Source organism: Colletotrichum fioriniae (genome assembly GCF_027942845.1).
Source record: "Colletotrichum fioriniae strain IMI 355084 chromosome Unknown scaffold_2, whole genome shotgun sequence".
Lineage (NCBI taxonomy): Eukaryota > Fungi > Ascomycota > Sordariomycetes > Glomerellales > Glomerellaceae > Colletotrichum > Colletotrichum fioriniae.
In genome coordinates this window covers 739,361-765,994 of record NW_027076838.1, presented here as the reverse complement: position 1 = coordinate 765,994, position 26,634 = coordinate 739,361, and the positions used below count along the sequence as shown (strand labels likewise).

The 26,634-nt window shown below is 53.0% G+C and overlaps 6 protein-coding genes across 6 annotated transcripts; 3 read left to right on the top strand and 3 right to left on the bottom strand.

Annotated features, from left to right (window-relative positions):
- Positions 1–427: 427 nt before the first annotated feature.
- On the bottom strand, positions 428–1,588 carry N0V96_002041 (uncharacterized protein; the record flags this gene model as incomplete). The annotated part of the gene is made up of 2 exons (XM_053187924.2): positions 428–874; positions 995–1,588. The coding sequence occupies 2 exons, from the start codon at positions 1,586–1,588 to the stop codon at positions 428–430; spliced, it is 1,041 nt and encodes a 346-aa protein (XP_053055428.2).
- A 933-nt stretch (positions 1,589–2,521) lies between these two features.
- Positions 2,522–5,017, bottom strand: PMT4 (Dolichyl-phosphate-mannose--protein mannosyltransferase 4; the record flags this gene model as incomplete). The annotated part of the gene is made up of 3 exons (XM_053187925.2): positions 2,522–2,949; positions 3,005–4,640; positions 4,760–5,017. 3 exons carry the CDS (start codon positions 5,015–5,017, stop codon positions 2,522–2,524), a joined length of 2,322 nt encoding a protein of 773 aa, XP_053055429.1.
- A 1,734-nt stretch (positions 5,018–6,751) lies between these two features.
- Positions 6,752–7,363, top strand: N0V96_002039 (uncharacterized protein; the record flags this gene model as incomplete). Its single annotated transcript, XM_053187926.1, has 4 exons — positions 6,752–6,794; positions 6,877–6,890; positions 6,970–7,173; positions 7,247–7,363. 4 exons carry the CDS (start codon positions 6,752–6,754, stop codon positions 7,361–7,363), a joined length of 378 nt encoding a protein of 125 aa, XP_053055430.1.
- A 1,863-nt stretch (positions 7,364–9,226) lies between these two features.
- PMC1_2 (plasma membrane calcium) lies at positions 9,227–12,983 on the bottom strand (the record flags this gene model as incomplete). Its single annotated transcript, XM_065756414.1, has 4 exons — positions 9,227–9,704; positions 9,757–10,142; positions 10,193–12,033; positions 12,089–12,983. 4 exons carry the CDS (start codon positions 12,981–12,983, stop codon positions 9,227–9,229), a joined length of 3,600 nt encoding a protein of 1,199 aa, XP_065614783.1.
- A 2,534-nt stretch (positions 12,984–15,517) lies between these two features.
- N0V96_002037 (uncharacterized protein) lies at positions 15,518–16,141 on the top strand (the record flags this gene model as incomplete). Its single annotated transcript, XM_065756413.1, has 1 exon — positions 15,518–16,141. The coding sequence occupies one exon, from the start codon at positions 15,518–15,520 to the stop codon at positions 16,139–16,141; it is 624 nt and encodes a 207-aa protein (XP_065614782.1).
- Positions 16,142–18,565: 2,424 nt separating this feature from the next.
- VPS10 (vacuolar protein sorting/targeting protein PEP1) lies at positions 18,566–23,155 on the top strand (the record flags this gene model as incomplete). Its single annotated transcript, XM_053187929.2, has 2 exons — positions 18,566–22,458; positions 22,519–23,155. 2 exons carry the CDS (start codon positions 18,566–18,568, stop codon positions 23,153–23,155), a joined length of 4,530 nt encoding a protein of 1,509 aa, XP_053055433.1.
- Positions 23,156–26,634: the final 3,479 nt, after the last annotated feature.

Below are 26,634 nucleotides of genomic sequence, written 5' to 3'. Positions count from 1 at the left end.
TGGAATGATCTCATGCAAATATGTAAAATAGCTGGTCTAGGAAGCCAACAGGAAGAAGCGTGGGCGTAAAAGACTTTTTGTACATCACACGATACATCTATAGAAAAACAACACATCCAATGGGTATCCTTTTCTCCTTTTTTCCATCCTCACCCTCCTCTCGATCCTCTCGAATCCCTCCTTCATACGTGAGCCCATCCATTGTACACAAGCACCTGCCCCTCATTAATCAAACAATCAACCCCCTTCTCACTCCTCTCCTTCTGATCACCACCACCGCGAGCCTCCCACTCCTTCATCCTCTTCCGAACAACCCACTCCTTAACCCTCTCACTCGTCAACACCCGCCTCACCCGCCCCTCCCAAACACCAACCACAATCCTCCACACAGAAAGCCAACTACCCCCCACCAGCCGGATTTACAGCCTCATACGCAGCAGGCGAATACCCGACCCTCACCCTCGGATTCACAAACACCCCCAGCTGCTCCGACAGCGGATTGTCCACATGAACAAGACAGCACTCGCTCGCCTCGAGGTGCGCCTCCTCGGCCAGCGAATCGTCCACCCCGCGAAACGCGAGCCTCTTGACGCCCCCGGCCGCCCCCCGCCGATTCGCCAGGGAAGGGCGCCGCCGGCATCGCCACGATGCCGTTCCAGCAGCTCCGCACGGGTACGGCGTCCGAGTAGGCCATCATCGCGCGGCGGCTCACCTCGGAGCGGAAGTACGGCCACCGCTGCATCAGCGTCGCTTGTCCCGCCGAGTCGCGGAGTGCAAAAGTGTCGTAGTAGGATGGTGGGTGGGCGAAGTCGAGGGAGCAGGCTGCGGCGTAGATGCCGTTGTTGGTGTCGAGCAGCGCAAGCACGTCTTCGGTCTGGGTTTGGTTCAAGTCTTGACGTTAGCCCCTCCCCTACTCCTGGATCGTATGGCAAAGTACCCTTCCTTTGGTATGTTGAGAAGGGAGGAAGAGAGAAAAGACGCAAAAAAATCTTACCGTAAACACAACATCATTCAAAAAGAGCACCGTATCAAACATCTCCCCCTCCTCTCCCAACTTCCACAAATCCCGCAACGTCAAATTCCTCAACCTCGCAAGAAACGGTATCCTCCTCATCTCCTTCTTCCCCCTCGGCGTCGCAATCCACCCTTCCCTCTCCTCCCCCTCCGCAGGAACATCCTCCACCTCCTGCGCATGCGTCCTCTCGTCAAGCACGACATTCCTCCTCACGCCCCTCTTCCCCAACACCCCGTCCAGCTCCCGCAGCGCCGCCTTGGTATCGTCCCAGCTCCCGCTCTCGTACACCGACACGTAGACATTCTCCCGCCCCAGCGCCTCGACGAGGTCCAGGACCGCTTTATTCCAGTGCGTCCGGATCACAGAGGCGTCGTTGTAGTGCATTCCTGCAATGTAGATGCGCTCCGCGCGACGTGGGCGGGACGGGTCGTGGCGCGGGGCCGAGGTGACGCGGCGCTGGTAGCGGAGGGCGTCGAGGAGGACGTAGAGGGTTAGGAGGAGGGCGAGGTTGCGGAAGGGGCGGGAGCGGAGGAGACGGCGGGCGCTCAGGCGGAGGCCGTTGAGGAGGCCCATGGTTTTTTTTTTCTCTTTTCTTTTCTGTTCTAGGTGAGTTCGGCGGCGTTGCGCTCGAACTATCCGTCGGTGGTCGTTGCTTCGGGTCGAGGTTCGAGCGGAGGGCGAACCGGCGTCGGAAGACGAGGTCGAAGGACGAGAAGATGTACACGATAAGTCAGTGAGCAAAGGGAGAAAATGGGGAAAATGTCATGGACGACGCCATTGAACCATGCTTGAACGGCAGAAGAGAAAGAGAAAAACAGGAAGCTCCGGGTGCCAGAAGTCGATCTCCCTCCTTCCTGCACTGGCCAAGACGAGCGGGCGACAGTCTCGTATTATCATCCGTAAGATAATACGTAAGGTAATACCAGGAGGTCGCGGGGACCTCGAGGTGCTCAGTAATGGGAGGTAGCTTCTCGGCAGGGATCAGCTAAGGGTCCCGTCACCGTGTATTGTCACTACTGTGCTTGAATTTGCCCGGTGTCATTGGGCTCCGGCAGGGCTGACAGGGTCCGTTTTGGAAGCCTGGAGAAGACGGGGAGGCACGCGATTGGTCCTTGCGACGCAGCTCACCCCTGCACAAGACTACGACGACACAACCTAGAGCATGAGGGGAACATTGCCCAAGGCATTGACTTGAATGACGCTTTCCCCTCATTGTGCATAGAAATGCCATCAATAAGTATCCGTACCTCAAGTTCATCACAGTTTCATATGAAGAAAGGTCCTCTGGAGTATATCATTGGACTCAAGAAAACTACTAATACACTCGACGTCCCCAACCTTCCCCATTTTAATCCTCTGCTGAACTCTGTGGTCACTGTGTTCCCTTGACCTGTTCACTCTAGGTCGTTGGAGGTGAGAGCCCGCCTGACTTCTGGGGCAAGATCTTCTAAAAAGGTATCTGTATCATCAATCCCGCGTTGGGTGTTGATGTGAACGGCTTGCCATTTATTTAGCAAAGTGCAGGTCGTATCCGAGCCACTTGCGACGGACAACCTCCTCAACGGTGAGGCCAGGGTATCCGTACGTCAAGGGCAGGAAGAAGTACCAGCCGGCGAGGGCAATGAGAAGGATAACGCCGCAAGCGATCCAGGCGCCAGCAAGACTCTGACCGGCGAATCGCTCGCGGGCCGAAATGTGTCTCTTAGGTCCATCGGCCTTCTTGTTGCCCTTGATGACTTCGTAGCCCTCCTCGGGAGCGGGCTCGGCGGTGAAGATGAACTCAAGGAGAGCACCGGCAACCAAGCACGAAGCTAAATGCGCCGGCAGGTAGTGGTGAAGGAAGAGTTGACGGCCCATCAGGTAGAAGGGGAAGTAGTGAGTAGCCCAGGCAAGGAAGAAGAAGCCGGTCGAGTTGTACAGACGCGAACGGGTACCTGCTGATGATTAGCGACGCTGTCCTAGATAATTAGAGATACGCACGGTACTTACGGTGGTCAAGAGCGTCGATGCCTCGTCTAAGTGACACCTGGTCCGCGCCGATGATACCGGCAAAGACTGCCAACAGACTGCTGGCGAGCCACCAGCCGATGGGGTTACCGAGGAAGTAGATCTGCTGGCGGGTGTCGTTCTGAGTCCAGAAGCTGACACCGCGGAGCAGGAAGGGCCACTGGTAGGGGTGGCTGGCGTACGGGTGGCTGCTGGTCAACTGGTTGTTGTGCCAGAACATGGAGCGCTGAAGCTCGAACCACTTGCGGAAGAAGGGCAGGGTCTTAACCTCCTTCTCAGGCTTCTCGCGTCTCTTAGAGTCGAGGGGAATCGCGGGAAGGTCCTCAACAAACCAGATATTGGAGCTCGGCGCCAACTGCTTGTTGCCGTTGATTTCCTGCTGCTTGTGGCCCCATTCAGGCAGAGGAGTGGTGTGCGTCCACATGGCAACCTTGCTGGGGTTGTGGATGAACTTGAAGTGACTCGAGATACTCTTGAACTCCTGACCAGGCTTGCCATTCTCGACGCGGATCTCAAAGAGGGTGTCATTGAGACGGTCGCCGTATGCATCAGCCAAAGGCACCGTAGTGAACTCCTGGTTCGTAGGGTAGTAGGGCGAGGCGACGTCGTGGGACAACAGCATGGTATCGGTGCCCAAGTGCCTGAGGCGCACAACATCGTTGTTCTTGACGGCCTTGCCTGTCTTCTGGTCGTCGACCAAAGGAATGATCTGCCAGTAGTTGTTGGTGTCGTTGTAGGGGTAGCCGGTAACCTGCTGGCCCTGACTGGAAACACGGCCGTCATCGTAGCGTAGAGGATAGTGGTCCTCGTGACTGTGCAGGTAGGTCTTGGTCTCCTTGTGGCGGATGCTGATGGTGTCGTAGTACTCCACGGTCAAGGAGTTGGCCAACATGACGTTGTCGCTCAGCGTCTCCTGGAACTCGGGGGTCATGAAGTCGTCGCCGGGACCAGATCGGGTCAGGACGGCAAAGTGGACTTGGAACCAGAAGAGGTAGAAGAGGAAGGGCATGATGATCAGACCAAAAGCGCGAGCAGCAAAGTGCTTGCCAAAGTCGGGAAGACTCAGGGCGCCGCCGGGTCTCTTGATGTCCAACAGGCCCCAGAGATCGATAATCACAGCGGAGCCAATGGTGACGAAGGCGAAGAGTCCAACGTACTTTGTCGAGATGTCGGCAGACAGGGCGAATCCAGTGAGGATCAGCCACTTCCACCACTTGCGCGAGAAGGGCTCGTGGCGCAGCTTGTAGAACTTGATGTAGCAGAGCAAGCTACAGGCCATGGCGAAGACGAGAGTGGCATCCAGAAGAATCAGACGCGTCTGACCAATGTGAGCGTTGTCAAGCAAAACGAGACCGGCGGCCAAAAGGCAGGCGGGCAAGCTGTAGCCAGACTCCCACATGATGAGATAGGTGACGGAGACGGTCAAGGCGCCGAGAATGGCGGGCAGAGCTCGGAAGGCGACATAGGGCACCTTGTTGGAGATGTAGGAGTCGCCGATATTCTCGAAGTGGAAGTGTCCATCATAGCCAACGAGCCATCCCATAAAGGCAAAGAGGAGCTTTCCGAACGGAGGGTGGACATCGAAGAAGTAGGTTCTCTCGAGGTAGTAGGAGGCAAACTGTGGTAAAAGGCGTTGTTAGTTAGTTATCATGTGTTCTGGTGGATTTTTGATTCTGCATTGGGGGTTTCCCTTCTCTTTTCTTCCTTCCTCCATCGAAGTATGAGTATCCGACGTACCTTGCCAAAGTGAACTTCGTCAAAGACGACCTCATTGGGATGGCTGATGCCCCAGAAACGGGTGACGAAGGCGAGAATGGTGGTGATGAGAAGTCCGACGCCGTACTCGGGCTGGGAAACGGAGCGCTTGGTCTTTGCACCGGCCTTGTTCAACGACTCGACGACGGCGTCAGCTGTACCGGCGGCGGGCGTGGTAGGCCGCTTCGCATTGTTGCGCTGGCGAACGCTGCCCTGCGGGGTGGCAGTCGTCGACGCCATGATGGGGGTGTGGACGTGGGGGATTCGATGAAGGAGCTGCTCGGCGATGGAAAAGGTTTGTCAGTCCAAGCCTTGAGGCTGAAAAGTTTTGGGTTCCAGGTGTTTGCGAGCTGGGAATATTTGATCCCTCGGGGGCAGGCAGGATCACCATACAAGAAGGACAGATAGCTCCAACTGAAGGGACCCTATGGGATTGGATTGGATCCAATGAATGCGCGGTACGTATCGCACTAGGTATGGTACTTTGGAGCTGTAAGGGAGCGAGCTCAGGGGCTTGTAGCTAACTTACACGCTATGAGGGAAAAGTGGAGCGCGTCAGCCCTCACGTCACGTTTGGTCAAAAGTCGAAGAGAAGGAAGGGATCGCAATAAAAAAGGTGACGTGTTAAGGAATGACTTGAAGAAGAAGAAGGCGAAAAAGTTGCCTAGGGAAAAGAAAAAGAGAGGGCCCGAATTGACTTCTCACGATAATGGAGAAGATTGAGAGACGGCAGAAAAGGGACAAGGAAGATTGATTGTCTTCCCCGGGAACTTAAGCGGAAAAACTTGGGAGGGCCCCTGACAACGTGCAAACTGCAGACTGACACTGAACCTTCCCGAAGACCAGATGGCCCTATCCGTAGGTATTATCCGTAGTCTCAGAGGCTAAGGTACCTCAGGGAACGGGATAATTTTTCGGGCCAGGGATTGTTCTCTTTCACCGGGGATCACCAAGAGGACTGGACACTTGGCCAAAGTGAGAGAGAGCTATCAATAAAATCATCTAGGCATTCACGCACTCATTCTGGGGCATTCAATGCATTCCATTGGATGGAGCTGCGCTAACAATTTCGGAGTAGTGTTCCAAGGGCCGCTTGGGGAGTCTGCAGGTGGACTCTTCAGAACCGGGAGAGCAAGGGCAGCTCCAGCCCACCTCATCTCATCTCACCTCTTCCCACCTTCCGCTGCGATAAGATAAGGATCCCATGATGCTTCGTGGAGCCTCCGAATCTCCGACACAAAGCCACTCTAGGAGAGACATTGTACGCGTAGGCAGAACATGATGTTTCCCGGAAACAAGTACCCTCTTGTATGAAAGGAACTATTCAACATATTCGAATTCTTTTCGATCGAGTGATCAATACCATGATTCCTGGCCTCAGTATGTACGGATGCTAGATAACTGCTTTGAATACAACTTCAACAACATGTTGGCCGCGGATACTCCCCAGACAGATATCCAATAACACATCCCACATGCATCTTCTTCAACAAAGCTTACAAACAATCATGCAATGTCATGTCAACTTGTCAATCCAGGGCGCTGAAAAGCATAACCCGCAACTGGCCGCTCCGACGCACGCCCCGCAAAGGGGCACCCGACAAATCCACCCCTCCATCCGCACACCGGGCCCAGCGCCGAAGAACGGAGGGCGTGCCGCACCACACATGTCACCAACGGCACCCCGCCCGAAGCCTGCCCGTCCAATCGTGAAGCTCCAACTTTATATGTAGACCCTCAATTCGCCGCAGTCCGCCCTACCTTACCTGTACCTGTAGTGCTACGTCTCTGCTTTGCTCCAATTGCCCAATTGCTCATAACCCCGCGATACATAGGCTCTCATCCTTTTCCCTTTCCCAAATGTCCTCACTCTTCAGATCCGTCACAAGACTTTCATCTCGCGCCGCCGTCCGCTCAACACCACGCATTATCACAAGATTCCATATTCAGCCCTTTAGCGTCAACACAGCAAAGATGTCTGAGCAATCTATCGTCTTCACCAAGAACGCCCCGGCCGGTGAGTTTTCTCTCAATCTCATCCTATTCACCTCAAAAGTGATGACTCCAAGTAACACTAGCTAACATTTCAACTTGAATAGCTCTTGGCCCTTACGTATGAAACTACGTCCCTTCTCTCATCATGAGGCTCTTGAAAGAAAAAGTCTAATCTAACCACCATGAACCTCCAATAGTCCCAGGCCATCAAGACCCCCACCGCCATCTACTGCTCCGGCCAGATCCCCCTCACCCCCGAGGGCACCTTCGTCGAGGGCTCCATCGCCGACAAGACCAAGCAGTGCATCTCCAACCTCAAGGCCGTCCTCGTCGAGGCCGGCTCCTCCATCGAGAAGGTCGTCAAGGTCAACATCTTCCTCGCTGACATGGGCGAGTTTGCCGTGAGTTCACCCCCTCTTTTCTTACCCCCCTGTCTTTGTATCTCAATTTCCCCTCCTAACATATCACGAACAGGAAATGAACGGCGAGTACGAGAAGTGGTTCACCCACAAGCCCGCTCGCAGCTGCGTCGCCGTCAAGACTCTGCCCAAGAATGTCGATGTTGAGATTGAGTGCATTGCCCTCCCCTAAAGGCATAGTGTATCTCTTGGGAGAGCTCGCTCCGTGAGGATGAGCATTTCCTGTATATATCAATTAAAATAAAATAGAAATTGAAACATCCATTTAGATGCATTGGTATTCAAAGTGACCACCCAGTGCAACAATGTAGGGTACGAGAGTGATAATATGATTGCTTGAAACATCATATTCGTCTGTCTTTCCCTCTTGTCGATGACCACTGGACCGTGATATCAACACGGCCTTGATTCAGCTCCTACCGGAAAGGCAGGTCTGTAGCTACGGAAATCACTTTGACCTCCATCTGCAATACAGACCTTCTCATAGAGTCTCATCCCAACCAAACCTCAGCAACTGCCGAGACAGCCAGTCTGCAAATCGTTTACCCTACTAGATCCCCATCACGTTATCCCTCACGAAAAGCAAAAAAGAGAGCCTCGAATGTAAGTAATATGCAGAAAGGTAGCTTGATGTTCTACACGCCCTTCCGTCTATCGGTACAAAATACACGCCCACCTAGGGACTCCCTCCTCCTCCACCAAGCCAAAGCTCTGAAAAGGAAAGGCCCCCTCGTTCCCTCTTATTCGCTCTCCCAGTACAGTCGTAGATTTCGTCGTCTATTCCTCGTCGTCATCGGCAGCCTCGACGTACTTGTGGCGGATGTCCTTCCATTGGCGCTACATGTTCAATCTCTAGTCAGCAAAAGAGTCTCCCAGCCTACGAATCATGGTTTCGAGGCACACCCCGTGAACCAGCCAGGTTCACGCAATAGCTTTGCAAACCATAAAGAAAAACTGTTGGAAAGTGACTTACGCCGCGGTTCAGGTAGTCCCAGTACTTGTTCATCGCACCGTTGAAGCCCCTGAAACAAATATGTCAGCCCACGTCTGATTCCCTCTCGATCACCCCGATACCTCGGACCCATCGGCCACTTCTCTCCCCTAGGCCTCACCCGAGGTACCGGCAAGTCGGATTGTCGCAAGTAAGGGGGGAATCTCACATCTCGAAAGCAAAGCCCGTCGCAAAGACAAAGCCAAGCATGGAGAAGTTGTTCTTGAAGATAGCGCTACACCACCAAAACCACGGGTTAGCACATACGCCCTCCGTCTACTCAATCAAGTCTCGGATCCAATTCGAGCAGCATTCAAGGTAATTATAATCGATATCGGTCATCGGCGAAAGCGGCAGGAAGCAGAGAGAGGGAAAGACTTGCGTGTAGAAGGGGCGAGCGGCGGCCTAGAGAGAAACACAAAAATGAGCGATTAGCCAATTGCGGTGGCGCGGCAGGTGCTCGCAGGATGTTCCAACATACCATTGTGAATACCGTCTGTCAAGTTCGCACGTCTCGTGTAGTGACAAGTGGTGCTTCGTTGCGGTCGGCGAGGCGATGATCGTTCGGGGGGAGAGTGGGTTGAATCGGATGGTGTTGGGAGTCTTGACGAAATTCGCGATGTTCCGGGAAGCACTTAGCTTTGCCGAAATACATGGGCTCTGATTGGCTCTGCGATCCACCTTCCCTTCGACAATCGAAGGCTGGATGACTAAGATTGTTCAGCCTCAGTTGTCATCACCAGCCACATTCACTACAAGCCACAGGCTTCCTTCTACCACTGCTTTTCACTTGCAAGTTGCGACTTTGCTGCACATCTAGGTGCCTCAAGCACTCGGATATTATGTTTCTATTTGACAAATACGATTTGCCTCCTTAAAGTTTCCTGTGATTCCTATGAAGTTGGTACTGCACCGTTTTGACGTACGATGTCTAAACACGTTTGGCAGCCAAGGAACGAAGCGGCAGTCTGATCAAATGACTTCTTGTTACTAATTACTACTATTACATGATTGCGAGCCTATTGTTGCTAAGATTTTTGATCCTCAACCCTCCTTGATAGGCGAGACGCTGTGATCATGACCGCCAATCTTGGCCTTGGCATGAACTTTCGCGTTGTGCATCCGCTGTCGGAACGGCATGTGCTCCTGCGCTCTGCGACCTCTGAGTCCAGTGTGTGTCCGCAGAGGCGGCTCAAGTCCACCCGTAAACTTGCGATGCTCCTCAAGACGCTTCTCCGAAATCGTATCAGGTGCCCACTTCTTGCGGATGAACCACGGCAGGCATGAGGCCACCCACGCGTCGGGGATGAGACGGATGAAGGCTCCCCAAGGAAGAGAGATCGCGCCGAGACCAATAGAGAGACCCCATTCCTTGCCATTCAATGCATGGATCTGGAATGCCTCGCCTCCCTTGAAAATGATGAGAACCTGACCACCAATCATGATCAGGTTGATTCCGATGAAGAAGTAATTCTTGGTGATGTTTTCGAAGATGTTGAAACGGTTATCCAGGCGGCGGTTGCTAATCGAGAGTTAGTTGGCTATTCATTATTCTTTCGCCATAGGCTACTTACTTGAGTTCGTTGAAAATCTGCAACCAAACAAATGTGTTGAAGACGAGTGTATTCAGACTCTTGGTATCGTCTTCAGATGTGCCATAGCCCAAAAGGCTGCGTCCAGCAAAGTTCAAGACAAAGGTGATCACAAGCTGGAGAATGGCCTGCCCCATAATCATCTCGGCCATCCTCAACGTGATAAGCGAAGCAGACTTTCGGTCAGGCTTGCGGTCCAGGACACTGCGCGTCGGCGGATCTGTAGCAAGCGCGAGTGCTGCGAATGTGTCCATAATCAAGTTGACCCAGAGCAGTTGGACGGCATTGAGAACCGACTCCTGGGTGGGGCTGGCGACTGCAGAGACGAATGTCAAAACAACAGCGGTGACGTTCACGGTCAGTTGAAACTTGGGCTTGTTAGCGAATTCCGTCCACTCTCTCTACTCATGTGACTTACCTGCAAGAACTTCTTTACGGAATCGTTCACAGCTCTTCCCCACATCAGGGCCTTAACGATCGAAGCGAAGTTGTCATCCATCAGAATGATACCAGATGCTTCTTTCGCGACTTCAGTGCCAGCAATGCCCATGGAAAATCCGATATCTGATAGCTTAAGTGCGGGCGCATCGTTCGTGCCATCTCCAGTCACAGCAACCGTCTCGCCAAGATCCTTGAGAGTTCGGACAAGGATCCTCTTGTCTTCAGGACTGGAACGCGCAAGAACTTGTAGTTTGGGAACGATATCCTTGAGCTCTTCCTCGGTCTTTCTGCGGAAAGCTGGGCCTTCCATGGCAATGCCGCCATCTTCGGGATGGTAGATGCCACATTCCTTGGCGATTGCTCTTGCTGTCAAGATATTGTCTCCAGTGACCATGCGGACCACTACACCGGCGCGATTGCAGTCCTTGATAGCATCGATGACGGAAGGTCTCAGGGGATCTTTAATGCCGTAAATCGCAATGAGGGTCATGTCTTGGTGAATCTTATCGAAGTCTGCACTCCTAGAATCCTCCTCAGAGACGGCTTCTTTTGGTGGCCAGGAGTCAAAGTCTCGGAAGGAAGAGCCAATGGTGCGCAGGGTTTGGCCAGCGTACGAGTCAATCGTTTGCGCGAACATGTCCTTGTCCTCCGAAGTCAAGTCCACCACGTTAAGCTCGGAACCACTTGGGTTGTCCAGCACTTTGGTGCATTTGCCGAGGAGGATCTCAGACGCTCCCTTGACGTAAGCCCTGTATTTCCCGTTCGAGAGCTTGACAACAGTAGCCATGTACTTGACTGCCGAGTCGAAAGGCACAACTTGAACAACGTTTGCATTTGATCGCTCTTCTTCGACAGGCCCGGCTCCTAGTTGATCCCGGCTGAAAGTGAGGATGGCAACTTCAGTCTTGGACCCGATGAAGGTGTGCTCTCCTTCTTGATCGCCCTCGAACGCAGTGGAGTTGACAGCATTGCCTTGAATGAGAAGTTGCTTTGTCTCGGAGCTCAGGTCTTTGGCAAAATCTCCGGCTGAAACATTGCGAACCGAGTTGACGTGGGTTTCGTCGGAAGGCGACGTGCTGTTCTTAGGCTTCTCTTCCTTCGAGGACTCAAGAGGAGCATCGGTACCACCGAAACTGATGCTCTTGCCCAGGGTCGTGGCAACAACTGACATCTTGTTCTGTGTGAGGGTTCCTGTCTTGTCTGAACAAATGGTGGTCGCGTTGCCCATGGTCTCGCAAGCCTTGAGAACTCGCACCAAGTTGTTGTCTTTCATCATGCGCGATGTTGCGAACGATAGCGCCAAGGTCACAGCCAGAGGCAGTCCCTCGGGAACAGCCACAACGACAACGGTAACCGAAACGATGAAGAGCTTCAGGAATTGCTGGCCTTTCTGCTCAGGGGTACCATTGTTTGTGGGAAGTCCAACGCAGAATTTAATGAAAAGGACGACGAACAGCAGTAAAGCTGCGGCAAAACCAGCTTTCGCAATCCAATCTGCAAGAATATTGAGCTTTCTCTGCAACGGCGTATCCTCCTGCTCGGTCCTGAGAGACATGGTAATACGGCCGTATGAAGAATTGACACCAACTGCAGTAGCCAAAAAAGTACCAGTGCCTTCTTGAATCTTGCTGCCGGAGATGATAAAGGGATCCATCTTCTCGATATCGGGACGATCGACATTTTCTTTCGCCATTTTGTCAAGGGCCTCGTAGACTTCGTCGGCGCCAACCTTCTTGAGCAGATCAGACTCGCCTGTTGCAGACGACTCATCGCACTTGACTCCATGACCTTCAATGAAGATGCCATCAACAGGTACCACTAAAAGAGCATGCGTTAGCCAGGAATCGATCTGATGTTTCAAAGATAGACTTACTGTCTCCAGTTGAGAGATGAACGACGTCGCCAACCACAATGTCGTATACGGATATTTCCACCGACTTGCCAGACCGGATAACCTTGACAGTGCGATCGTCGTTTTTCTTGTTGAGAGTATTAAACTTTTGCTGCATTCGCCAATCGTTGATCGAGCCAACCATTACAACGATGACAATGGCAATCATAATGGCAACACCCTCAACCCACTCGACTCGAGCTTCACCCGGCTCATGGCTTTGTCCAAAAGTCTCGTATAAGCCCAGCGCAAGGGAGACGATGGCGGCAATCGACAACAAAATCAACACCTTGTCGTTGTAGGCAATCCACACCATCTGTAGAAATGACTTCTGTTTTTTGTCCGGCAGTCTGTTGTCTCGAAACGCATGTTTGCGGTCCGAGAAGCCACCGGTATACTCGCTCGGAGGAGGTGGGATGGGAATGTCATTCTTCGCCTTTGGGTCAGGCTGGGGGACTGTGTTTCCAGCTGCTCCGTACTTGGGAACGCCCTTGAGAGCCACCTCTTCGAACGAAACGGCATGATCCAATTTGTCTTCATCAACACCCAAACCGGTCTTGCGGTTGGTTTGAAGACCCTTCTCCAAACCGGCAAGACCACCAAGAGCGTAAAAGGCATTGTGACTTTTTGGGTTCAGGAGCTTGCTCAAATGACCGGGGGCGAACGCGAATTTGTTGTTTTCTTTCGTGTTGAACATGTCTTCGGTGCCGCGATCGGGAGTCAAAGCATCTGCCGTATCCAATGAGAACTTGCGGGATCCATGGTGGCTCTCATCCTTGGCTGTCTTGGCCTTGATATCAAGTGGCTGTTGCTGACTCTTTTCGTCCTGATCCGAGACATTGACGCCTTTCTCGGCATCTTTGTTGGTGGTCGCCATAATGGCAATGGGGATCAAGCGATGTGGCGAGTAGTCCCCGAATTGATGCAGTATCCAGATGCTTGAGTTGATTTCTGCCGGGTATTATTCCAGAATTGCCTGTCAAAAGAAGATGTGACTGGACCAAGAAGAGTCTTGAGGTTCGATCCAGGTCGTCACTGACTACCTTACTAGGTAGCAATGGAGGGGCAGTGTAGGCGACGAGCAGATGTCGCCAAAACCGGTGAATGTAAAGCGCGGAAGGAGTGAATATTGTCGCGCTTGCTCAATGAGTTGAGCGAAGTGCGGAAGCTCCAAAAATCGTCGGGAGCCTGCTAAGTCAACAGAAGGCGCGGTGATGCTTTTGGGAGGCCTCCTCTGAGATATGAGGGAAGGAACAACCACCACAGAGGTGCACAGCGATTTGGGGAGAGATGAAGAGGAAACAACAAGAAGACCAACAGAAGAAAGAGGAGCGGGAGATGATGTTATTGTCCACCGTACTCCCTAAGGATAGAGAAATGACTGCACGTTCAGTCCCTCCAGTCTGCCTTGCCCACTAGGTAAGTACAACATCCTTGGCACAACCAACTTGTACCTGGTTATACTCAACCACAGCATCACCATCAATTTCACCTGCCGCGACATCTTTTCACAAAAGCCCGACGCCTACCTTTCACCGTGCATAAACCGCGGCACCCCGGAGATCAAGCAAGCTGTGCCAATCATCGGACGAACAATGACGATGGAAAACTGTTGTTGACCACCAAAAGCCCGGAGGAAGCTGACCATGGAACGGTCAATGCCAAGAACGAGCGTGCAGGGCTCTGACGATTGTCGCGAGCGCATTCGCTGGCTGCTCTTTCAAGTGGTTTCTGGTTTGATGAGAGCGAGACCAATATGTCGCCTAAGTCTTGGCAAACGCGGACTGAGTCCATAAAGCTTGACTGGTCGAAAGAAGCTTGTGTTTTCTTGGCTTGGTCACCTGTACGGACGAAGATGGACGGTTATTTTGGTACGGAGTACTGTTGAGAGAATTCCCCTTAATATCGATTCTCCCTCTCATTTCGTCAGCGAGTGTCGCAAAGCGCAGTGCATTACAGTCTAGAAAGTTACCTTGCCTCCCTCAACTGAATATGGCGGTATGCGCTTCTTGATTTTGAATGGTCTGAAGTCTGACTCCCCCAATGAGGAGGGCGCGCCATGTGCCATTCCCTCCTAGCCATGATTGTATGTCTACATCATGCTGCCCGATGAGGGAAGCGCCATTCATCCACGCCTTTATGCCGACGGGAGCGTTGGAAGGTGGCTTGATGGGAACCGCACAGTTTGCAGGGCAAGCGATGTTGATACTTTGCGTCTAGATAGCGCTTGATAAAAAGTAATTAAGAAGCCACCGCCTCAAGATCGGAGAGTGGGTGCAATCCGAATGGATGATAATTTGGTTGAAACGGGTAATGAGGAAGCTGACTTACCATGCCCAGACGGGACAGTTCGCTGTGCTGTCGCCCACATTCCACCCTGTCAATGATTATAATTGCCAAGACCTCCTCGTTTTGAGACAGCACAGAGCACAGCTGGACAGGCAAACCGAAGTGTACGAAACCTGGCAGCACAGGGGTCGGTTTTCGCTAACATGGGATGGCACAGAAAGCACCGTACTTCCCGTCTTCTCCCTCAGATCTTCCTCACCGAAAGATACGCCGGGTTTCTGCAGGTCTGACCAGTCCAAAAAAAAAAAAAAATGCGACACACGTGGCGTCATCCTGACCAGATTGGTCGTCTACGACTGGTCTCGCAGCGCATGATAGCACGAGTTTGCTTGGTTGTCCAAGTGGTGGCTGCCTCCCTACCACCTCCTCTTCCTGGCTCGCCTGCAATGACAGATCTCCGACGGGATTATTGGTATTCTTAGTGTATCCGTAGGTACGGAGGTTGGGTACCTACCTACCTTATGTAGGTGAAGTCCTGTCCTTGCTGGTTTCCTTCTCGTCTGGTGTTCCTGAATCCGTCGGAGTGGATAATGTGTTTGTAACCAATCAGTGTGTTGTTTGTCAAAAGAAGGTTCAGACCCCAGAATGGTCAGTGCGCGACGCAGGAGGGGTTGTTTCGACCTCACCTACCACGCTCGCTTTCTCTGCCACCAGCCAATTCAACCCCGACGTGAGAGCTGTTGACCGTAGCTTCGCATCGAAACCTGGCTTCAGCCGGCCCTGTATGCGATCTCTGATCGATCTGTGGAGGTAGATTATCACGTTGCCCCGACGTTTGCAGCTCCCCCGGCCTTCCTCGAAACGGCCCAGCTGCACGCACATACCCCGCCATCCCCTTGTGCCGACCTTAAGCTGCCAGCTCCCGCATCGCATAAGTGCCAGGCCATCACCGAACGCTTTGGGCCGCCGGTGAGCACTCGCACCCCCAGCCTGCCTGAACGGCACAGCCTTGCGACGAACCGACGAAGCTCTCAATTGGGGGCAGTTCCTCGAACACGATCAGACAGCTTGTAGCTCCTTGCTGCGGCCAGCTCTGCTGAGCTGTCAGAGTTTCTCGACATCATGCCCTCCGAACCTACCAAGCCATCCAACGCGGGTATCATCACGGATGATGCCGGCGAACGCCAGATTCCCGAGTCGAAGCGAGCAGACGGCAGCGTCCGTAAAGCCATCAAAGTGCGTCCCGGCTACCGCCCTCCTGAAGATGTCGAAGTATACAAGAACCGCACTGCCGCAGGGTTCCGCGATCGCGCGACAAGAGGTGGTATTCCCGGAGCGACAGGCCTGAAGGAGGAAAAGCCAGACGCCTCCTCCGCCGCGAGTAATAAGAATGCAAAGCGCCGGGAAGCGCGAAAGAAGGCCAAGGCCTCCGGCGAGGAGGAAGGGGACGATACGAAGCAGTCCGGTGGCGACGGTAACGCTGCCAAGGCCGAAGAGGCCGACCCTGAAGTCGAGAGAGAAAAGAAGGCTCGGAATCTTAAGAAGAAGCTGAAGCAGGCAAAGGACCTCAAGGACAAAAAGGAAGGCGGAGGGACGCTTCTGCCCGAGCAGATCGCCAAGGTCATCAAGATCAACGAGCTTATCCGCGAACTCGATGCTTTGGGTTTCGATGCTGAAGGAGAGCCCAAAACTGCCAATGGAGCGAACGGGGATTCTAATGCCAAGGAATCACCCAAGGAAGCCTAATCATTTCATCACTGCTTCTGGCGTCTTTTTTACTTTGAAACCAGCTCTGCCATGCGATCAATCGTGGCACAAGGCAGGTCGTTATCCTCGTTGCCCTACGCACACCACCCACGCCAGATGGATGCCTTACAATGCGCACCTGCCCTAAGGAAACTCTCGAATAGAGCTTTTGATCCGGTCGGCACCCACAGAGTGGTTCGGGGATCAGTTGGTCTTCAACCAGCTCGATACAACGGATGGCCCGGGTTCGGGGGTTGCATGATGTACGATCTCAAGATAATCGACCAGCCCCGATCCTCTTGCGACGATGTCGGATCCAATTTCACGTATCTCTATACGGGCATTCTAAAAGTCAAAGAATGTGCAATTTGAGAGATGGAAGCAGGGCAAAACTTCGCCTAGTCATTGACATAAAGGTGTTTTCCGACATGAAATGCGAGACGATGGTGCGTGGATCAGCAGATGGGCAAGGCTGATTCAGAATCGTGGAATATGGGGTAGTTGCCTACATAAACTTGCACTGCTTCCAATGAGAAAACTCTCTGCTGCATTGCGCATAAATCGAGTCTCTATGGCGCCTGGACGTGATTTTGTTCTAGAAAAGTGGTAACTACAACAAGCCGACACACGTACTTGACCACCATCTGCATGATCCATTGCTGATGCGGGTAACGGGAGCCCAAACGCATTAATCTTGTGGGGCAAAGCGTCTCAGCCATTTAGCGTAGAGGCTCCAGGTTGCATTGCTCACCTGCATCTGCGACTGGCATTGACGGGTTAGATCTGTCCAAGTGTTTCGTATCAGAGGCTCGGAGGTCAAGCTCTGCCTTCTCCTTCATCCCGGGGCCGATCCGGATCACCCCGACCATCTTTCCCGGAGGCCGATCGGAGCCCAGCCTATGGCACCTAGGTGGAGAGGGATCTGTTCCGGATCATACCCGGCTCGCGCTGTGGGGTTCGGCCGGGGGTTTTTTTTTTTGTGATTTGTTCCGGGAGAAGCGGAGTTTGTGGATGCCGAGACATACAATGTACGCCTTCACCACTCACCAGCACCCATGGGCATCTACTTCGATGAAAACGCCCTCGAGACGATGATAAATAGATACACTACTGCACTAGATAGACTGTTGCGAATTGTTTCTTGAAGCTACCTTAAGATGATGAAATGCTTTAGATGTTCCGGACTCGACTACGAGTGATACTGGCCGTTGAAAGTAATCAAGATGCTCTCAACTTTCTTTTGTTCTCGATGCACCCGCTAGATATGCGGCAGTTTCGTTGAAGATGTGAATTGACGCGAGAAAAGAAAGCTCCTATGTTGATGACGAGCGATTAGGTGGATCCGGGCCAGTCTCAGAAGATGCCCAGGATATGTCATGGTATCATGTGCACGATCAACTCGCGATTCGCCATTCGATTACATCTCCAAACGACGCGTACTTGCTACCTAAGTAATCATGGCCCTCTATCACCAACTTAGAAGAAATGAAAACAGAATTGAAAACATTCCTTGCCTCGGTGAACATCATACGGGGGAACACAGTGGCGATAGTTTTGGTCTCCAAATGTCCCTTGAGGCTTGCCACCGCACTTACGGACATCTCTAAGCAAGGTATTCGAAAGAGAGTTTCAGATAGTTCTCTTTCGTGAACCTCAGCTGCCATCAAGATGACTTGTTCAGCAGCAGAAGCGTACTGGCCAGGAGTTTCTGTAATCGGTCATATGAAATAGTTGTAGATCATCCTTGGGACGCATTCATCTTTTGATCAACGGCAGAGTATTGATGCTACTGGCAGTAGGTAGTACGAACACAGGCCATCCTCCGGATGAGCCGGAAATAAGGATACCTGTAGCTAGGAACCTGGATCAAAAGTCCAACCAGGCAGCTGATGAAGCCATCGATGAAGTCACTGTCCGATGTTTCGATTATCAAAATTGGACGCTGAAGTAATGACAAGAACTCTACCTTCTAGCAATGGTGAAAGGGAAGCAATCTATATAAAGGCACAGAGCAGGGGTGGCGGGGCGAGGGAGCCGGGCGCGGCCAGGGAGACAGCTGTCGGCATCGCACCGGGAGCACCCTGACTGCCTGATTGGGGGGACCCGGGGGCCGAGCGACACTCTTTGATGCGCTGGTGTGGCGTCAAAGCTAGGGTGGAGCTGAAGCTTAGCCACCCGACTCGTGTGCTGCGAAACATACCTCCTACGCTGACGTTTCCCTCCGGACATGTGTTTGACTTCGACGACTTTCCAACCGACACGTTAATCACCCAAGTCAATTACCGCTGGGCTGGCCCGTACGATCCCTCCTGCTGTATTCCCGCGTCCGCCTCGGGACGAATCTTATTGCTTTTGGGCGACCCCTACAACCTCTGACAACCTGTTCTTTTTGATGATCACCAATATCCAGACGAAGCTCCGAACATGAGGCTTAGGGGCAAGGCTGCCGCCCCGTGGCGCATCCTGCTGTCTGTCTTAACCTTGACAGCAGCTGTCCAAGCAAAGGACGACCCGACAATCAAGGTTACCACAATCAAGCATCCTCCCATCAACCTGAACTACTTCGAAGACTCCGACTCTATCCTCTACCACGATGTCTCCGAACGAAACATTTATCGGTCCGACGATGCGGGCGTGTCGTGGAACAAGGTCTCAGACGTCCCTGGCGAAAAGGCCTACATGCTCACGATGCACGAATTCGACAAGAGCCGCGCCTACGTACTCACCGAAGGCAAAGAACACTGGAAGACCTCCGACAAGGGTAAATCATGGCAAAAGTGGGAGAGTGTCGCCGGCACCAGTGCCTTCCGCGAGGACATTCTCCACTTCCACGCCGGCGACCCGGATCGCATCATCTTCAACGGCATGGACTGCGCCGGCATCTTTTGCGAAGAAGTCTCCATGTACACGACGGATGGCTTCAAGTCCAAGGCCAAGCCCCTCAGATTCAATACTGCGGGATGCTGGTGGGCCAAGTCTTCGGATCTCTTCACAACGGGCAAGGACGACCTCGATAAGCAGCGGATTCTCTGCATTGTCCGCGACAGTTTCTCCCCTTTCAAGGAGGACCAGCGACTCTTCGCGTCCGACAACTACTACGAAAAGATTGATAATAAGATTCAAGAGTTCGAGCCGAACATGGATACAACCCGAGGAGTGCAGGGTGTCGTCAACTTGGCCGTGGTCAAGAAATACTTGATGGTTGCCACGTCATCCCTCAACACGGATGAAATGGCCCTGTTCGTCACAGACGACACCATCAAGTGGCATCGCGCCATGTTCCCCACCGATCATGGGCACAAGATCAACCAGGAGGCCTACACAGTCTTGGAAAGCACCAACTACAGTATCCAAATTGACGTCATGAACACAAGACCCTCAAACCCAATGGGTGTCATGTTCACAAGTAACTCCAACGGCACTTTCTTCATTGAGAATCTTGAGCACACAAACCGCAACTCCCGTGGCCACGTCGATTTTGAGAAGATCACAGGTGTGCAGGGTATCTTCATTGTCAACACTGTCAAGAATTATGAAGAGGTTGAGAAGGACCCCAGGAAGGAGAAGCAAATTGTCACCAAGATCACATTTGACGATGGTCGAAACTTCCACGGCCTGAAGGCGGGTGACGATGAGCTGCAGCTGCATTCTGTCACTGATCTCGACAATGTTGGTAGAGTGTTTTCCAGCCCCGCCCCTGGTCTTGTCCTCGGAATTGGAAACAAGGGCAAGGCTTTGACCAAATTTGGCGAAGGAGACGTTTACGTTTCTGACGATGCGGGTGTCACTTGGAAGAAGGCTCTCGATGGCCCCCACAAGTACGAGTTTGGTGACCAGGGCTCCATCCTGGTAGCTGTCAAGGACTCCAACAAGGAAGATGTGGGAGAAATCCAATACTCCTTGGACCACGGCGAGAACTGGAAGAAAGCATCGCTCCCGGATGACCTGAAGATCAAGCCCGAGCTGATCACAACGACACAGGACTCGACTAGTCTCAAGTTCCTTCTCGTTGGCAGGACCGGTGGTGATAATGCCAAGTACCACATCATTGCGATTGACTTTGAAGGTCTGCACGAGCGGACGTGTAAGGACGACGACTTGGAGGACTGGCATGCCCGCCCCGATGCCGATGGCAAGCCTACCTGCCTGATGGGCCACAAGCAGACGTACCGCCGCCGCAAGAAGACGGCCGACTGTTTCATGAAGCAGGAGTTCAAGGACCCTGTTCCCGTCACTGAAGACTGCGAGTGTACGGATGCAGACTTTGAATGCGACTACAACTTCGTCAAGGATGGCGACAACTGTAAGAAGGTTGGCCCCATCGTCGCGCCTGACAATGCCTGCAAGAATGCCAAGCCGGACGACACGTTCAAGGGCTCATCGGGCTGGCGCAAGATCCCAGGAAACACCTGCAAGCGCAAGAGCGGCGCGCAAAAGGACGATGAAGTTGAGCGAAAGTGCTCCGACATTGGCGGCACTCCTAGTGCTCCTGCTGATGGCAAGATCAAAGCGGTACAGCACGTCTTCAAGACAGACCTGAAGGACTTTGAAAAGATTTACTTGGAAAGGGGCGACTCGAGCACTGAAGTTGACGAGACCATTCTTGTCAGACCGGTCGAGTACGCCGGCAACAGCATGCGAGCCGACAAGCAAATTTGGCGAACAAAGGACCACGGCAAGACATGGGACAAGATTCTTGAAGACGAGGAAGTGCGTGGCATCTACCCCCACTACTACTTCAAGGACGCCGTGTTCTTCACCACCGACTCCAAGAAGGTCCTGTACACGATCGATCGCGCCGAGCACTTCCACTCCTTTGAGGCACCCACAAAGCCCGGAACGAGCAACCCTCTCTCCTTCCACCCTGACAAGAAGGACTGGCTCATCTGGATAGGCGAGAAGTGCGAGAAGATTGACGGCAAGGACCAGTGCTTCAAGGAGGCGTCGATCTCAAGGGATCGCGGTGACAATTGGAAGACGGCCATGCGCTACGTCCAGAAGTGCGAGTTCACCGGTCACTCGGCCTATAAGTTCCGCGATATGCGCCAAGTTGTTTGCCTTGCCCACAAGCGCGAGGACAATGAGAAAGACAACCCAAAGGTCATCGTCTCCAGCAAGGACTTCTTCGATGAGGATAAGCAATTCCACCAGTCAGATGTAAAGGACTTTGCCACCATGGCCGAGTTCATCGTCGTTGCTGCAGAAGACAAAGAGAAGAATGGTCTTCGTGCTCTGGCCAGTTTGGACGGCGTCAGCTATGCTGAAGCACACTTCCCCGTTAATTTCAAGCCGGGCCACCAGAATGCCTACACCGTACTAGACAGCTCCACGCATGCTGTGAACTTGTTCGTGGCCACCGAGACTACGGAAGGGCGCCGGCAGGGAAGCATCATCAAGAGCAATTCGAACGGAACCTCATACGTCATGAGCGCACAGGCTGTCAACTGCAATGATGAATACTATGTGGATTTCGAGAAGATCACCGGCCTAGAGGGTGTCGCGCTTATCAACACCGTCGCCAACAAAGACAAGAAGAACGAGCCGAAGAAGGTCCAAACCCAAATCTCACATAACGATGGCTCGCAGTGGACTTTCCTTCCTCCGCCAAAAGCCGACACTGATGGCAAACCTTACCCATGCAGTAGCAGCGAGGGCGACGAGAAGTGTGCGCTGCATCTTCATCATTATACTGAGCGAGCGGATAAGAAGAAGACGTTCTCGGCTGCCACCGCGGTTGGACTCATGTTTGGCTACGGCAACGTGGGCCCGAATCTGGGCTCCGTCAAGGACGCCGATACTTTCATGACGACCGATGCCGGCATCACCTGGAAGAACGTCAAGAAGGGTGCTTGGACTTGGCAGTACGGTGACCAAGGATCCATTGTTGTCCTTGTCCAGCGGGCCAGCCGCGAGAACCCAGTCAAAACGAAGACTATTCAGTACACCACGGATGAGGGTAAGCACTGGGAACCGTTTGAGTTCACTGACAAGGAGGTCACTGTCTTGGATATCTCAACTCTCCGCTCGGGAGCCTCGCGCAACTTCCTCATCTGGTGCAAGGACGATGGTGGGGAGATGTTCTCCGTCAACGTCGACTTTACTGGCCTGAGCGACCGCCCTTGCAAGAATGACGAGAACGGTGACTCTGACTACTACCTGTGGTCGCCCAAGCACCCCTCGCAGCCCGATGACTGCCTCTTTGGACACGTCTCAAAGTACCTGCGCAAGAAGGACGAAGCGAAGTGCTACAATGACCTCAAGGTCCAGCACCTCTACCAACTCCAAAACTGCACTTGCACCAGGGCCGACTATGAATGGTAAGCATATTCCCCCACATTAGCAGTGCGTATGCACCATCGCTAACAACTTTTTCACAGCGACTACAACTTTGAGTTGGATGGCCACAAACAGTGCAGTCTTGTTGAGGGCAAATCTCCCATGTCGGCTGAGCAGTGGTGCAAGGAAAACCCCGATGCCGTCGAATACTACGAGCCCACCGGATATCGTAGAATCCCGCTCACCACCTGTGATGGAGGTCAAGAATTCGATAAGCAGGCCAACGTTCACGCCTGTGCCGGCAAGGAAGAGGAGTTTGAGAGGCGGCGCAGAACGTCTGGCATTGCAATCTTCTTTGCGGTCGTCATCCCCATCGGACTCGCAGGTGCCATTGGCTGGTGGGTATACCAGAACTGGAACGACAAGTTTGGCCAGATCCGGCTGGGCGAGTCGCCGAACCTGGACAACGACGCGCCGTGGATCAAGTACCCGGTCATTGCCCTGTCGGCGGTGGTTGCCGTCGCGGCGGCCCTGCCGCTCGTCGCCTCGGCGCTGTGGAGGCGTGCCACGTCTGCTTACGAGAGTGTGAGCGGCGGAAGCAGGGGCAGCTGGCTCAACGGGCGGGGCAACCGCAGGTTCACGACGAGGGACAGTTTCGCGCGGGGCAGAGGAGATTACGACATTGTCGACGACGACGAGGGCGAGCTTCTTGGTGACGATAGTGACGAGGACGTATGAACGGGTTTCTTATGAAATGGTGGAAGGAAGCAACGGGCTGCTCGTGGAAGCCTCTTTTGCCAGAGGAGGTAAACGCGGCATCCGACTGATACTGTGACACTATTATTTACTGTTGGATTCTGGAGTGGACGGGGCTATCGGGCAGGCAGGGGAATTAGGCAAAGGCTGAAAGAGAATACTGGTAGACCGATTTTTCCTTAGAATGTGTATTTTCTAGGCATGGCGTTGATTTTCAAGCCGATTTTCGTTCTCACTTTGATGATGACATGCGTTTCATGAAGTTATGCGCATCGTCACCTTGTAAGCAATGTCTACACATACGCACTGGCTATGGAGTATGAGTGTGGACGTTGTTCTGACTCTACTTTGACCTCTTGACAGCGGGCAGACAGCGGCGCGGAAGTGCCGAAATGATTGGCAACCGACTCGTGCTCAAAGATGGGCTACGGAGGTACGGACGCTGTCACTGCCTGTCAGATTTGTTGTCCACGATACCTAGGCGAAAAAAAGGGCCCAAATGCCCTCCCCTCGCTGAGCCTGGGAGCCCGGAAGTCGGAAAGAGCGGATATTTCCGGCTACCCCGGGCCGGGGAGGGGGGGGGGACTTGACTCCGTCAACGGTCGAGGACAGGAACCGAGAGGCTAAAGCTTCCCCCTTTTTGTCCTCCCCCCCCCCTGGTGCCAAAATCTCTCTCTGCTCCAGAGGCCAGGGACCTTGGGTGGTGGGGATCGTGAGTCGTGACCGAGTCGTGGGCTGGACTTGCGGAGTAAGATGAAGTTGTTGTCTTTTGGCGGTCTGGGTCTGGTCTGGTGTGTTGAGGTCTATGCGATCCATCTCGAAAACGAGATGTTTCTACGGAGTACGTAGTATCATCCTTACGTGTCCGCACAATCGGGGGACAAGGGCCAGAGCCTGAAGCCTACGTTGAGCACAGAGTCGGGAAATAGGGGGGAAGGGGGGCACGATGATCTCGAATGGGCTGGACTAAGTGATTTGCACGAGGGAAAAAAAAGGAAGAGGTCAAGCTTTCGGGATTCCTAACATTGATCTGCTTGACCACAATTTTGACAGGCAGAACTCCTTGTTCATCATTTCATCTTTCTACGAGAGTACCGTTCTCGCGGCCATATGGGAAGATGTGGCACGGCTAACGATTAAGGACCATAGTGGAAGGAGAAGAGCAAATCATTTACTCAAAGAGGTTCCAGCCCAGGTCAAGTCTGGAAACTCATCTCTTGACACTTTCTCCCGGTACCATTTTGACTTGGCGCTGAGAGTCGATGGCTCTGATGGGAAATTCGGAAGATTTTGGTGAGATTAGACAGTCTTCACTGGGCGCACTCTGGGAAATAGATCTGCATAATGTTTCCTCGGGTTGGTTGAATGGGTTGTCAAGGCTCACCAGACACGTTGATGCTGGCAGCTTGCACGTTGCACGCATTGTGCAGAGACCGGGATATTGCGTTGTAACTTGTTGACCATTGACCAACTTGCCTGCACTTTGCTTCTTTGGCGAGTCTTAGGGCCTCCGGGGTGGGAATACGAGAGGGTGGTGGGGATCGCGAGTCCCCGCCCGAAAAGAGTCTGGTTCAGCTCGGCATTTTGTCTGGGGGGGATGAGGCGGAGATGGGTGAGTGAGAGAGATTTCAGCGCAGAGGGACGGGCCAAGGCTTGAGAGTTGAGCAGAAGCTGGCCAAGCTGGCTGCCAGGCTAGGCCGTTGAGCTGGAAAGCGAAAAAAAGGGGTTGCGGGAAATGGGATCCACAACTGACGACGGGGTGTTTTATTTGTGCAGTGATTTGCCCTTCACAATCAAGCGTGATTCAACATTTTAGACTTGTGCAGGAGTGCTACCTTACCTGACCACGTGCTGACGTAGGTACAATACCGTCATTACTGAGGCTTCCTCACGGTCTGTCGGATTGGCAATTGCTCCTGTTCCTTCGCGACAAAAGGCTCTTATTTATTTTCAGATTTTGGCAGTTTCCGTTTATACCGGAAGGAACCAAAGGAGGAGGCGCACGTGCCCGACGATTGTCCAAGTCATCGGGGCGCTCGCTCGCGTGCGGTGGAGAGTGTTTGTGCGATGGCTGAGCTTGATGATGGCGTTCCTGGGCTTGGGAAGATTGCAGATTTGTTTCAACGGGCATCGACGAATCGACATAGATATCCGCAGTGTAAAAGATGCTATGCGCACTCTGTAGTCTCGTTGAAGATCCCGTATCCCGAGATGCGCTCTCAAGTCTGTGTTTCCGTACGGTAACATGCGGAGAGAACCGTTCGATGATAACAAGCCCCCCGGCCGTTGGAGATCCACCCCGCGTGGCAAGAAACTTGGAACAGCCAGAGACAGACTGCGGCAGACAGAGAGCAGTTGTTAGCAGACTAGTTGCGAGGTGAACGGTGTGTTTCGACTACCTTTTTTTGGTGAGGCGTATTCTAGTGCTTCAGATAGTCTAGCGACTTCAGAGTCTAGTTCGAGTCTCATGCGCCAATCTGTCTGGATGGTTGGTGGCCCAGGTCGCCTAAAAAGTAGGCCGTCGGGTTATTTTCTGCCTCCGGACGGGCCTTGCATCTGGCAGATGCAGGTACGAATCATCGAGCCAAACTATACCTGAAAGGAGAAGTATGCACACTTCAAGGCTCACTTGCATACCAGCTCAAGCATCTCGTGACCATCATCTCTCTCGGTGACGCACCATCGATTTTCTCTAGCAAACCGTAAGATTGCTTCTCCGAGAAGCCGTGATCTCGAGAATCGAAGGGTGCAGATGGTCCATCGAGAGGCATCAAATTTGCCGCCGAAGCGCGCCGGGCGATCAGCCACGAACACGAGGTTCAGGATCCATGGGATGGCGGGGTGCATTAACATCCGCGAGAAGTCGGGATTGGCTGATAGCCTGATGTATCCGTACATTGCACTCCGTAGTGGGTGGTTCATCGGAATTGTCGCGCTTGAAAATGGAAGAAGACAATGGACTGACCAAGTCAGACGAAACGGCCACTCGGAGAGTCGAATCTCATCTTATTCTTCTTTCCTAATTCGTACGGATCATCATCATCGCAATCAGCGTAGGGCGGAAAAGTTGTACGGAAGTTAGGAGGCCCGGGCGACGGTTTGTGTTTTCTTCGACCGTCCATGCAGGAGAGGAGGGAACCCTTGTTGAAAGGGTCCCCCTTCTTGACGATACGAAAATAAACTGTCATCAAGATTATTAGCCCGATACCAATGAGAGGGCACGAGACTCGAGAGTGAGCATTGACCTTGCTGCGAGATGGACAGCGTCAGGTCTGAGGTCACCAGTGCAAGGAAACAACGGGCGGCGCGACGGTGAGGTGTACAAACTAGTGTAAGTACCGTGTGACTGACGGTGAGGTGAGGTGTGTTCCTGGATTACTGGATGGACCGGGGGCTAGCGTAAACAGTAAACAAGCTTGGCATGGGCGCAAAAAAAGAAGGTTCCCTGGCTGGGAAAGGAG